Below are 14,171 nucleotides of genomic sequence, written 5' to 3' on the forward strand. Positions count from 1 at the left end.
GAGGAAAAATATACTCCCCCATTTTATATATATATATATACACACACACACACACACATATCCCACATTAAGGAAGCTGTTTTCCATAAACGGAGGAAATATACTCCTCCATTTTATATATATATATATATATATATATATATATATATATATATATATACACACTTAGAGAATTTGATATTGGCAGAACTCACAAGACTTACTAAAGGGAGCTCTTTAGGCTGAAAGCAAGTATCACCAGACACAAATTCTAACTTACAGGAAAAAGACAAAGAACACCAGTAATGGTAGGTATGTAATTACAAAAGATAATACAAATGCATGGTTTTTTCTCATTTATTCTCTTACTTTTTGTATCTTTTTATGGCCACATCTGTGGCACATGGAAATTCCCAGGCCATGGGTTGAATTGGAGCTGCAGCTGTGGCAACACTGGATCCGAGCTGCCCTGTGACCTACGCTGCAGCTTGTGGCAACACTGGATTCTTAACCCACTGAGCAAGGCCAGGGATCAAACCCACAGAGACAATGTCGGGTCCTTAACCTTCTGAGCCACAAGGGGAACTCCCTCACTTCCTCTCTTACTTGATTTGAAACGATTTGTAGAATAATACGTACACAGTGTATGTTGAGGCTTGTAGTCTATAGAAACGTAATATACTTGACAGCATCAGCACAAAGAGAGCACATGGGAGCAGAGCTGTATTGGGCCAAGAAAAGGACTGCAGATGATAACTCAGGTCCACAGGAAAAAGGGAAAAGAACCAGAAATGATATGAAGAAGTTTAGGATAGCAAAATCTTTATACACTTGATAGCCTTTCCCTAAGTTTCTTAAAAATCATACAAATATATTAAGTAATGATTATAACAACATTTTTTGGATGTTGACACTTTAAGACAATTATAACAGCAAGACACCCCCCAAAGGACAGGAAGGAATAGAATTACATATAAAAAGAAACAATGTTTTTATATGTCACTGGACATGAGTTAATATAAATCAAAAGTTGAAAGTTGATTCTGATAAGTTAAAATAAATATATGGTAGGCCCCAGAGCAAACAATAAGGGAAAACTAAAAAAAAAATAAGTGAAAAAATCATTAAAGAGATAAAAATGCTACATTGGAAAATATTCACTAAATGCAAAAGAAAGCAGTAAAGGAGAACTAGAGAAACATAACTACAAAAAGACATAAGAAATAGGAAACGAGAGAGTGAAAAGGAAGGCATAAATCCAACCAGGTTCATGTTCATTATTTGTTATGTAAGTGACCACAAACACTGAACTAGCCACTATCGAACACTGCTTCCAGGGGAAATAAAGCTTTAGGTTCCTGTGAGCCTCTGGCCTCATTTTCATCAACTCTTCAATACGTAACCTTGTTTTACGTGTGTCTTGGAAAAATGCTGTTTTCCTTTACTCTCACACAGCACTCTTCCGACAGCAGATGTGTGGGTTCTTACCCACCCCCAAATTCTCTGATACCGTACGGGGGTCCTACAGGTCGTTTCATCTCTGACCCTAACCGAGTCGGCACAGACCCTGCAGGGCAGGTCTCGGTCCCACAAGACTTCCTCCACTTCAGACGCCAGTTGCAAGTAGCAGGTCCCCTGGAGACCCACAGCTTCTCTCAGACTTGGCGACGCATCGGAGGCTCCCATGGCTCTTTCAGGTTCAGTAATTTGTTAGAGCAGCTCACAGAACCCAGAAAAACAGTTTACTTATTACTGCTAATTTATTTCGAAGAGTATTTTAAAGAGTACAGATAAACTGCCATATGGAGATACATAGGGTGTGTTCTGGAAGGGTTCCAAGCGCAAAAACTTCTCTTTCCATGGAGGTGGGGTGTCTCAGCCTCCTGGCATGTGGAGGTGTTTGACCAGCCAGAAGCTCTCCAAATCCCGTACTTTGGGGATTTTTATGGAGGCTTCATCTTGTAGGCATGATCAGTTATTAACTCAATTTCCAGCCCTCTCTCGTTTCTGGAGACTGGGAGGTGGGATGGAGAAGACCAACCTTCTGAACAAGGCTTGGTCTTTCTGTTGACCAGCCCACATCCAGGAGCCCACCAAGAGCTGTCCTATTAGAACAAAGGACACTCCCATCACCCAGAAAATTCCAAAGAATTTTGGAGATCTGTGTCAGAAACCAGGGTCAAAGACCAAATGTTAGCAAGAACCAGGGTGGGTAGATGGATATATAGGTATGGTATTATTCACAATGTATGTTTAATATTTATTGTTGACTCATTAATGCTGAACTCACTTCCAAGAGCAACGTAATTCATGCCTCAATGAAGCTCATCTGATGCATATATTTTCTCCAGAAGGCACATCACAGCCTTCTTGCCCTTAGGACACTAGATAGCATCTCAGCACTATGTTTGGGGGTCACTTTAACAATAAGATTACAAATAAAAACTACAAAAGCATGAATAACATAGCCCTAAATGACAGCAAAAGACACTTATTTACAGTGTGAGCTGAAGCAAGAAGGCAGAGTGTTGCCACATGCAAATTGGAACACTTTCCGCTGCTCTCTGCATGTCCGGGAATGATTCTAGGAGGGCCGAAAGTATAGATTTGGGCTTACACATCAATTTTATAGAGTAGATGAATTCACAAATACAAAATCTGTGACTGATGGGGTAAACTGTTTGTCAATAATAACATTAAGTGTGAATGAACCAACCCAGTTAAAGGGCAGAGATCATTAGGCTGAACGAACAAACAGGAGACAACTCTATGCTCTCTACAGGAGACATACTTTACATCCAAAGATAAAAATAGGTTGAACGTAAAAGGATAGCAGAAGGTCTATCATGCACACAGCAACCACAAAAAACTCATATTTTACAAATATCAGATAAAATAGACTTTAAACCAAAATCGTCACTAGAGATAAGAGGCACATTTCCTAATCATAAAAACTCAATCCATCAGGAATATGCAACAATATAATATGCATGCAAATAAGGCAATAAATACATAAAGCAAAAACTGACAGAAACAAAGGGGGAAATAGTTCAACAATATTAGGTGAACACCTTAATAGGCCAAGTTCAAAGCGGATAGAATAGGGAGAAGATCAAACAAGAAACATAAGACTTGAATCACACTGTAAACCAACAAGACCTAACAGACATCTGCAGAGCACCTTACCCAACAGCAGCAGCACACACACCTTCAGAAATGCACATGAACGTTCTCTAAGGGAGAGCATGTGCTAGGACATACAACAAAGCTCAATAAATTGTAAAGGATAGAAGGAGCACAAAATATGTTTTATGGCCACAGTGGAATGAAATTAGAAATTAATAACAGAAAAAAATGGGAAATCTATAAATATGTAGAAATCAAACAATATACTCCTAAGTAACCAAAAGGTCAAGGAAGAAACCAAAACGGAAATCACAGAATACTTCAAGATGAGTGAAAACAAAAGATAAATACCAAGTGATATCACTTATACCTGGAATCTGATATAGAGCACAAATGAACGTTTCCACAGAAAAGAAAATCATGGACTTGGAGAATAGGCTTGTGGCTGCCCAGGGGGAGAGGGAGGGAGCGGGAGGGGTCGGGAGCTTGGGGTTAACGGATGCAAACTATTGCTCTTGGAATGGATTTGCAATGAGATCCTGCTGTGTAGCACTGAGAACTATGTCTAGACACTTACATCGCAGCACGACAATGGGAGGGAAAAGTACGTATACATGTATGTGTGACTTGGTCCCCATGCTGTACAGCAGATAAATCAATCAATCAATTAATTAGACAAAAAGATGAGTGAAAACAAAGATCAAAATACCAAAACTTATGGAATGCAGCTAAAGCACTTCTTAGAGGGAAATGTATAGCTGCGCACACCTCTACTAAGAAAGAATAAAGATTTCAAACCAAACCTAAACTTCCACTTTAATAACAAATGAACTCAAATGGATCAAGGACCTAAACATAAGAGCCAATTCTATAGAGCTCTTAGAAGAAAACTTTGAGGTAAATCTTCATGACCTCGGGTTTATCACTGGATTCTAAGATACTGCACCAACAGTACGAGCAAGAAAAGAAAAAAATAGGTAAATGTGACTTCACCAAAATTTAAAAGTTTTGTGTTTCAAAGGACGTGATCAGGGTAGTGCAAAGGTAAAAGCCACAGAATGAGAGAAAATGTTTGAAAATTTATATGTGACAGGGGACTTATATCTAGAATACGTAAAGAATGCATAATCGTTAAAAAAGGCAAACAATCCCATTTAAAGCTGGGCAGAGGACTTGAATGGACATTCCTCCTAAGATGAGACACAAATGGCCAATATGCACCTGAAAAAAATCCCACCATCATTATTCAGGAGGGAAATGCAAGTCAAAGCCACAATGAGATGCTGCTTCACGCCCATGAGAGCGGCTAGAATCAGAAAGTCGGGTAATAGCAAGGTTGGTTGAGGATGTGGAGAAATCACAAATGCATCCACGCTGGTGGGAGTGTCAGGTGGTGTAGCCACTTGGGGAACAGTCTGGCAGTTTCCAAAAATTAGTCATAGAGTAACCACAAGACTTGGCAATTCCACTCCTAAGTATACACCCAGAGGAAGAGAGATGCGCAGCCACACAAAACTGTGTACGTGAACCTTTACGCAGCATGATTTATTACAGCCAAGAGGCAGAGACGAGCCACGTGTCCATCTGGTCCATGAGGAACGGGGTTCAAAATGTGATCTATCCCCTCAGTAAAATATGACTCCGCCATAAAAAGGAGCAACGTACTGGCACACACCGCACACGGATGAATCCCGAACACACACTGCATAAGCCTGTAACTAAGAGCGTACGTGATAGGATTCCATTTAAATGAACGGCCCAGAAGAGGCAAACCCGCAGGTCTGAAAGCAGAGGCGTGGCAGCTTAGTGCTTGGGGTGGGGGGTGGGGGCGGCCAAGGGCTGGGGGCTTCCTCCCAAGGAGGGGAGCACGAGCTACCTCCGGCCGCAGTGAGGGCGGCACTCTGCTGTGGCCTGTCCTCAGCGTCCCTAGATGGTGTCTGAATTGTTGGGATGGGAACTGCATCTCAGTGAACCTGTTACGAGTTACCGAGCGTGACGGGAAAATGAAGAGATGGCGTGGACAGCCATGCCAGCCCTGCAGGTGCGCCGCAGGCTGGAGTCCTGTTCAGGAAGGTCTCTGCCAACCAAAGACCTGAGAACTGGCCTTAACACGAAAAGGAAGCAAGTGGAAATGCTACTGAAAACACAGTGGCCGGAGGTGAGACCTCAGCAGGTTGGATGGAGGAAAGGAGAGAGCTTAGTGAGAAGTCCCCGGGAGCTTCACGATGGACTCGCAGGCGTCAGAGGGAACCAGCGAAGGAGAATCGAGGCTCTGACTTGGAAATGTCAAGGGCTTGCTGCCCGCTGAGGGAGTGCCTTGTCCCCGAGCCCACAGGGAAGCTCCTGGGCGCCTGCGTCCTGCAGGGCAGGTGGGAAGGTGAGCTGGACCTGGGTGGACAGGACTGCAAAGCACAGGGGGCCAGATGCCAGAAGGGTATGTTCTAGCTGTTTTGTTTCTATTTCCTGTGAAGAACGTCCACCTGAAAGCTGAGCGTTACCCTTAGCCTTTGAGGCTGGAAAGTTATAATTGCTGTACAGACTCCTAGCAAACGGTCACACGACCTCTGCCCGCATACTCACCGTGACGGGGGCCTCACTACCTGTCAAGACCGGCCACTCTCCACCTCGGGACTGGTGCCTCGCGGCAGTCGGATCATCCGTGCCCTCTGCCCGCCCCCGCGCTGAGAACACCGCCGAGGCTCGTGGGGTGGTTCTAACGGGAAGGGTAGGAAGCGTCACTGACCTTAGGAGGGAGACTGGGAACGTTCAAGGTCACGACAATGGAAAATTCTTCCGGGAAGAGGTCACATCTGGAGAAGATCCTCGAGGCAGGGAAGCTCAGGGTGTGGGGGGCGGCGGCCGAGAGCTGGAGTCCTCGTGCACCCTGGACCCGCGTCACCCTGATGCCCGCCGCCACGCCATCGGGAGGGACCGCTTCTGCCAGGATGTCCAGGGGCCGCAGGTCTGTGACAGGGACACCACAGGGGGGTTAGGCCAGGACGACCGCGGGGCGTGGCGGGCTCTGGCCTCAGTGTTTTGCAGGATCCTCGCAGGAGCCCTGCAAGCTGGGGGCCACGGTTGTCCCTCTAACCAGCAATCACACAGAGTCCCCAAGAGTCTCGGCCCACTTGGGTCTGCCCGTGACCTCTTCTCCCCACCCCCCACTCCCTGGCCCTGGGTTTAGCACATTCTATGTCACTGTACTGGGTGTGCTGGGGGACCAGGGGGGTCCCAGCCCCGACCCAGGAGACAGGCTCGCACACGGAAGCATCTCGGGTCTGGGATGTGACAAGCACGGCCTTCCCCATGCCCTCAGCAGAGCCATCTGTGCCAGTCCCCGATGGCACTGTTAGAGGACTGGACATCAGACAGGACCTGGATGCCACCCCTGTGACCAGGCACTGCCTTGTCCCTCGAACTGTAGAGGAGCCGACAGGCTCCCGTTCCAAAGTCCAAGGTCATCAGAAATAAAACTCACCTGAGGCCAGGTAACGGGAAAGGAAAGGGGGGAGCCTGGAGAGCGGCTGTGGCTAGAGGCGGGGTTCTGGGCAGCCCCCCACCCCCGGACCCAGCGGTGGGAGGGAAGTCCTGGCCTGGAGCAGGGCCCACGGCTGCCTCTGAACCCTTTGACTCGGCCACCACGTGTCAGGCTGGGGCCTGGGATAAGCAAAGTCTGGGCGATGAGAGGTGGTCGCCACAGCACTCTCCCCTGCCCACCCCAGCCCCGGCTCCCCCCCCACCCCCGACCAGCGGGGCTGCCCCTTTGCTCTGGGATACACAGTGGCCAGAGGGCAGCCAGAGGGGCGCTGCCTGGAGGCAGAGAGGGAGGCGTCACAGGTGGGGCGGGTGAAGCAGGAGACAAGGAGTAGGTTTTCTCCGTTAAGTCAAGGGACTTTAGGTAGAAAAACTCACTCCAAAACAGTTCAAAGAAAAGACAGAGTTCAAAGACAGCAGCTCCCAGTCGGAGCATCAGGGGCAGGAGGAAAGATCAGCCTTTAGAGGGACCAGAACAGCGCTGGGAGGGCCGGCGGGGAGGGATGACAGGCCGAGAGGACAGAGGTTTCACGTCTAGGACGCGCGGAACTCTTACTAACTGGAGGGCCGAGCCCGGCCGGGCGGCCGCGACAAAAAAGGAGCTCGGGTTCTCAAAACGAAACCACGCTCGATCACCCCCCGCCCCGCCCCGTGCTCAGCGTGGTCCAGAGTTTGGGCCCTTGAGCCTGGGCGCAGCCAGGGACAGCCATGTCCTCCTGCTGGGTGGCATTCCAGGGCGCTCAGAGGCGCCACAGGGTGTGGTCGTGCCGAGAGGGCGGGGCGGAGGGCAGAGCTGGAGGGGACAGTGGGACACGCAGCGAGGGGGGGAGTGTTGGGGACACGCGGACGTCTGGGAGGACACGGCGAGGAAGCGACAGGGGCTGCGCTGTGCAGGCGCGAGGTCACTCTCATTCACACCACCAAAGGCCAGAAGCAGCGCGGGAGGCGACGCGGTGCCCCTTGGAAGCACGTGTGCTTTAAACCAAGTGCCCCGGGCTCTGTGCTCCAACGTACCTGTCGTGACGGGCAGGCATCCCACGGGGACACTCTGTGGGTCGGGGGCAGGGTCCCAGCCAGGCCCCGGGGAAGAGAATGGCGTCTCGGGGGTGGAGGGGAGTCTGTGTCCACGAGCCAGAGCCAGACCCTGACCCACGTCCTGCGCTGGTGGCCGGGGTCGGATTCCACGGCCCATGGATGCGCCTGGGCGGGGTTCCCGGAGAGTGTGGGCCCTAAGTAAACATCCTGCACCCCAATTCGCCCCCAAGACTGCGAGACACAGGGCACCCGGGCCCTGCCTGGCCGTGGGTGGTCCCCTCAGCTGTAGCTGTGGCCCCGCCAGGTCCAGCCCCTCCTATGGGAAACCTGGGCCTCCACCTGGCAGGCCTCCCGGCTCCAGACGTGCCTAGGCGCGGCCAAGCCCCAGGCTCAGGCAGCTGGGGAGCCCGAACGTGGCTAATCCTCTGCGAGCCTCTCCCTCCACTGTTTAAGGAACACAGCCTCTTCCTGGTCCCACCGCCTCCCCAGCCCCTGCGGCCTCTGCTTTGGCAGGTGTCCCGTCCACTCGGGCTCTCTCTGCCCGCGCCTCGTCCACGTGCCCTGCCCAGGGGCTTCGGGGCTAGTGTGCCTTCCTGGGGCACCCCTCTGGCTGCAGGAGTGAGTGAGTGACCTGGAGTCCCCAAATTGACTCTGTCACCGTGACATAGTCACTAGCACCTGATGGATTTGTGCCGAGAGGCTGGACAGAGTGACAGAGAGTGGCCGAGCCACAGTGGTGGGGCTAGAGAGGGCTGACCTGCGACCTCTGCTGCCATCAGGCCGGAACAGCCAGAACTTGGCCCGTCACCACCAGCGTCCCCAGCTTTTGTCCCCACTTCCAAGTCCAGACCAAGTGGGGACACCAGATCTGCTCCCTCACCAGGCACCCTGGCTGCAGCTTCTGGCCTACACCCCACACCCCGTGCCAACAGCCTCCATCGGCCACACCGGGCCTCCTCTCCCCCTCCAAGCTGGGCACGTCTGAGCCTCTGCCAAGCCCGGGTGTGGCGCGGACGCCCTGCCAAGGCCGGCTTGGACCCAGCAGCGCTGCTTGTGCTGTCGTGTGGCCTTTGCTTGTTCCACAAAGGCCTCTGGAAACGGCAGCTTCCAGAGCCAATAGCTGTTGCCCGTGGCTGCTTATAATCCAGCAGAGAGGACGCTCCAGCCACTAAGAGATGAACTCAAAGCTGGCTGCACGTAAGGCCCGAACCAGACCTCGGCATCGTGCTCTCGGAGCCTCAGCTCACCCATCTGTAAAGCAGAGGGTGGCGCCCGTCGCGGTCAGGGGCTCGGCTGAGTTGGGGAAAGAGCTGAGCCGCCCGACCGTCGCACCAGCTGGAGCAGAGGCAGAGCCGTGACTTAAGCCTGTGCTGTGACTGTGAGCAGGGCCCATCTTCTTCCGGGAAGGGCACCGGCAGTCAGGCCCGGGAGCCCAGGAAAACAGCCACCTGCCGTCTGATGAGCCCCGGGGCCGAGAAGAGCGGGTGGAAGGGCCGGGACTGGGAGAGGCCTGGGGACCAGGCCAGGGCGGGGGACGCGTCTCCACAGGAGGCCGGGGTGGAGACCCTGGGGCCGGAGAGCAGATGTGCGTGTGCGTGTGGCGGTGGCCGTGGCCAGTGAGGCCAGCCCCTCAGGACAGCAGCGTCCTGCTGTGCCCCGGGCCCGGGGGCGGGGTGCTTCCTGTGAGGCCTGCGGTTGGCCTGCTGGATCACACGGAGGATTTGTAGGAGCCGGGCTCCTCGTGCCCCAGAATAGCTCCTTGGGGGGGCTGTGGCGGGGGCGGGGGGCGTGAGGACTGATTTATTCCGGATGTGCAGCTGTGAGTCACAGGCGCAGCCGGGTGGACCCCCGCCGGCTTCCGACCGTCTGAGACGGGCGCCTCCAGGGGCTGGGGCAGGTGCGAGACCCAGGGGGCAGTAAATCCTCTTTACTCGGGATTTTGTTGAGTTTACGCGGCGCCCAGGGCCCAGAGGCCGCTCATTTCCAAGAATTTAGGTGAGGCCCTTATGAGGGCCGCCCTGCAGGACAGTGGGCCCGATGACACCGCCTCGGGAGCAGCGCTGTCCAGCTTGGGCCCAGCGTGCCGAGGCCCCGGGCAGGCTGGGGACACGCTGTCCAGGCCCGACGCGGGTCAGGGGCGGGTGTGGACGGCGACGGGAAACCTGGGCCTCGGCGGAAGGAAAGCCAGGACAAATTCCTTCCTGAACAGGACACACGGCGTCCCCTCCAGCTGGGGAGGAAGGGCACCCTTGCAAGGGAGGGGCCGCCCTTGTGACCTGGGGTTGAGGAAGATGTCTCAGCAATAGACGCAAACCCTCGGAAAGAAGCTGGTTCCTCTGCTCACATCAAAATGGAATTTCCACTCGAGAAAGGACAGCCTGGGCTGTGCTGAAGTCACAGGACAGAGCGAGAAAGGGCTTGCTGTTCCTGACACGGACAAGGGGCCACCACACCGAAGCAGCGAGGCACCCAGGACGCCCGCAGGAAAACATAAGAACAGGCCTCACCAAAGAGGGGGACGACCCGAACCCGACGACCGCGGAGCCAGTGTGGCCAGAGACAAGCGCAAGTCAAACGGGGACAAGGCCTCACTCTCCGCCATCAGCCTGGTCAAAAAACGAAACAGGGGCTGCTGCCCTGGCTCCGCAGCCGCGAACCCGACTAGTGTCCACACGGATGCGGGTGTGATCCCTGGCCTCGCTCAGCGGGTAAAGGATCCAGTGTGGCCGAGAGCTGTGGTGTAGGCTGAAGATGCAGCTTGGGTCCAGTGTTGCTGTGGCTGTGGTGCAGGCCTGCAGGGGCAGTTCTGATTCCACTCCCAGCCTGGGAACCTCCATATGCTGCAGGTGTGGCCCTAAAAAGACAACAAACAAACAACAAAAACAAACAAAAACAGGAAAACTAGAAAAGGTGGAGCACAAAGCAGAGATGAGCCTGTCCCTTTCGTGTGTTCAAATCTGCTTTTCGTCACTGTTTTCTTTTGTCTTTTTAGGGCACCTGCGGCATATGGCAGTCCCCAGGCCAGGGATCAAATCGGAGCTGCAGCTGCCAGCCTATATCACAGCCACAGCAACGCCAGATCCTTAACCCACAGAGCGAGGCCAGGGATCGAACCCGCATCCTCATGGATGCCAGTCGGTTTTGTTACTGCCGAGCCACCATGGGAACTCCTCCGCTTGTTTCAAAAGGAGTCAAGTGGAGTTAGGTGGGGCTGGGCCCCTGGGCTTTGAACAGGACCCGGGCTCTGGGGCTGGCGCGTGGGATGTCCATGGCCTGGAGAGTCAAGGGCCACGTGGCAACCAGGCCATGGAAGCTGCAGGAGAGGGCTCCGAGGAGCAGGCCAAGTTTTAGGTGTATTTTTTTAACTTCCTGCTCAAGTCTGAGAGAGGACCTGTGTGTGCCTGCAGCAGGTCTGAGAGCCAGTGCGGCTGGTGACCGGCTGACGTTTGCTTTGCATGAACAGGTGAGAGGCCACCAGGACGCCTTCGTCCCCCGACCAGGAACGTCCCCCGCCCGGCCCCACGCTGGCCAGTTCCAAGCCCCACCCTGCCTCACTCGCATTTCTCAAATGTCATCCTTTGCGTCCAGCAACCGTCTGGCCCCACCAGGCACGTGGACATTCAGGAGGCGAGGACAGCGTGTGCATGGGGACAGGGGCTTTGGACCGGAGGCTTGGCTCCCTGCGGGGTCCCACCCACAGAAGGCGTCTCCACTGACCGGAAATGCCTCCTCCCGCTTCCCCCTGCCCGGAGCCGGGGGGCGGCCAGGATGAAGGGGGAGCCCCGGCTGGACCTTTGCAGTAAAACACTGCTCCTCCCTGCGAGGCGAGACTATCTTGCGATCCAGGCAGCTGTCTGTTCCCTTATCTCCATCCTCCAGACGAGTGAGAACACGACCACGACCGAGCGGTGGCCTCAGGCTGCAGGACGCGGACGTCCCAACGCGCTCGGCACCTCGAGGCTCGGCCGCCTCCAGATCCCGCGGCCCGCGAGCCTTCCTGACCCCGTGACCCTCAAGCTCGTGTTGGAATCCAGCAGTTACGGAGTCTGGGCCAAAGGGGCCGTGGAGGGCAGCTCAGGCCAAGCCTCGGGTTACAGACCAGGGCGGTCGGCCCAGAAAGGCGTGTGGATGCAGAGGGAGGTGAGTGGTCCTGCGTGAGCTCATCGGAAGAGAAGACAGTCGCCAAGTCAGTCGTCCGGGCTTCAGCTGGAGAAACTCGGACAGAAGCAGTGGGACCCGCCGTGAGCAGAAGGAGGAGCAGGGCAGAGACCAAGGCGGCCGAAGCAAGGTTCGCGGCGGCCAAAGCCCATTCTCTGAGAAGACCCGCAGACTGACACACTTCTGGCCGGTCTGACAGGGAGCAAACAACAAGGAACTATTTGTTCCACGTCAAGAATGAAAAATAGGGCATCACTCCGGAGAAAACCACGACTCGCAAAGACACGTGCGCTCCGACGGCCCCTGCAGCACATTCTCAGGAGCCAAGACATGGAAACTACCTCAATGTCCATCGACAGAGGGGTGGGTCCAGAAGAGGTGGCACACACACGCAATGGAACGTGACTCGGCCATGCAAAGGGATGCAATTCCGGCATTCTTAGCAGCGTGGATGGACCTAGAAACTATCATGCGAAGTGAAGTCAGCCAGACAGTGAGACCCCAACCTCCAATGCTTCCACGGACATGTGGACTCTGAAAAAAGGACACGGTGAATTCTCTGCAGAGCAGATGCTGACTCCCAGACTTTGAACAACTTACGGTCTCCGGAGGAGACAGTTGGGGGGTGCGGGGATGTGCCTGGGCTGTGGGATTGAAATTCTATGAAATTGGATTGTGATGATCATTGTACAACCACAGATGTGAGAAACTCATTTGAGTAATAAAAAAACAAAATTAAAAGAAAAAAGAAAAATAGGGTATCACTAAACATCCTCCAGAAGTTAAAAGGATAATGAGGGGACCCTACAAACAACATTAAGCCTGTATATCCCAAGCCTTAGATGAGACGGGCCAGCTCCTCCGTGGGCACCGCCGTAACCGGGACAGACCCTCCCCCATGTCCTCTGCCTGCCTCTTTTTTTTTTTTTTTTGTCTTTTTGCCTTTTCTAGGGCCACTTCCCGTGATACATGGAGATTCCCAGGCTAGGGGTCTAATCGGAGCCACAGCAACGCAGTTTATCAGAGCCACAGCAACACAGGATCCGAGCCACGTCTGTGACCTACACCACAGCTCACAGCAAGACAGATCCTTAACCCACTGAGCGAGGCCAGGGATCGAACCCACAACCTCATGGTTCCTAGTCGGACTCATTAAGCACTGTGTCATGATGGGAACTCCTGCCTGCTTCTTGTTTGTAGAAAAACTTGAGCCTCCTAGGCCTTCCCCGAGTTCCAAACACTAAATTTAATCAGAGAAGTGAGAAGAAGCAGAAACAAAGGAAAACAGCCAAGGAAGACAGAGTGAGTTTAGCCACTAAACAAAGTCAAGGACTTTTAGTTCCTCTTCAAGGACTGCAGGTGCTACGCCAGCCACCCTTGAGCTATTTTTGCAGATAATGAAGCCCCCCCAGGGGGAAGAAGTTAGCTGCCTGCTGCCCATCAGCACGCAGCCCGCAGGCTGGTTGGAACCCGAAGGTCACACGATGCTGACTCATGATGTCCTCACCACCCGCCAATCAGAAGAGTGTCTGTGAGCTGATCATGGACCCCCCCCACCCTGTCTTTGGAAATCTATCCCTAAAGCCATCGCGGACGTCAGGCCTTTGAGCCTTAGCCTCCTGGACTCCTTTTTTGGCCCCTGCAATAAGCCCTGCACTTTCCTTCACAACTTGGTGTTCGTAGGTTGGCTTTATTGCACATGGGTGAGGAGGCCCACATTTTGGTCTGGTGACAAAGCTACCAAAACTCACCAAAGAAGAAAGAGATAACTGGAATGTCCTACGTCGACTAAAGGCAAGTCCAGTTTCTTAGACGCCTCTAGCGAACATTTAAAGAAAACAAAATGCCAACTCTGCGTCATCTCTTTTAGAAAGTGGAAAACGAGCTGGCAGACCCTGCGATGGGGACAACGTTATCAAAACCAAAGACGTTATAGTTAAAGAGAACTACAGACCAACATCCTCGTGAATATAGACACGAAATCCTGAACAAATTAGCAAACGAAACCCAGCAACAGGCAGGGACAATCCCCTCAACCAAGTGGGGTTTATGCAGCAACTCAAGAGGGCTTCAACATTCGAAAACCAATCAACGTAGGTACACATCACCTCTCTCTAGTAGCTTCCCAATTTCCTGCGAATCTATAGCTATTTCAAAATAAAAAGCTTTTAAAAATCAGTTAACAGATATCACCATATAAACAGACTTACAAAGAAAACTGTAGGATCATATTAACAGATCATAAGAAGCATTTCATGAAATCCAGCAATCATCCATGATAAAATCTCTCGGCAACAGAGAAGGTTTAAACTGAGAAACCTAATCTGCCAAAAAACTAG

At 52.8% G+C, this 14,171-nt stretch overlaps 1 protein-coding gene across 1 annotated transcript in view; it reads right to left on the minus strand.

Moving 5' to 3' along the window:
• TSPEAR (thrombospondin type laminin G domain and EAR repeats) overlaps positions 1-14,171 on the minus strand; it is a 126,646-nt gene that overhangs the window by 38,386 nt on the left and 74,089 nt on the right. The window contains exon 2 of the mRNA XM_021071520.1: positions 5,849-6,069. Within this exon, the coding sequence (XP_020927179.1) occupies positions 5,849-6,069 (221 nt within the window). The remainder of the gene's footprint in view (positions 1-5,848; positions 6,070-14,171) is intronic.

Source organism: Sus scrofa, chromosome 13, assembly GCF_000003025.6.
Source record: "Sus scrofa isolate TJ Tabasco breed Duroc chromosome 13, Sscrofa11.1, whole genome shotgun sequence".
Taxonomy (NCBI): Eukaryota; Metazoa; Chordata; class Mammalia; order Artiodactyla; family Suidae; genus Sus; species Sus scrofa.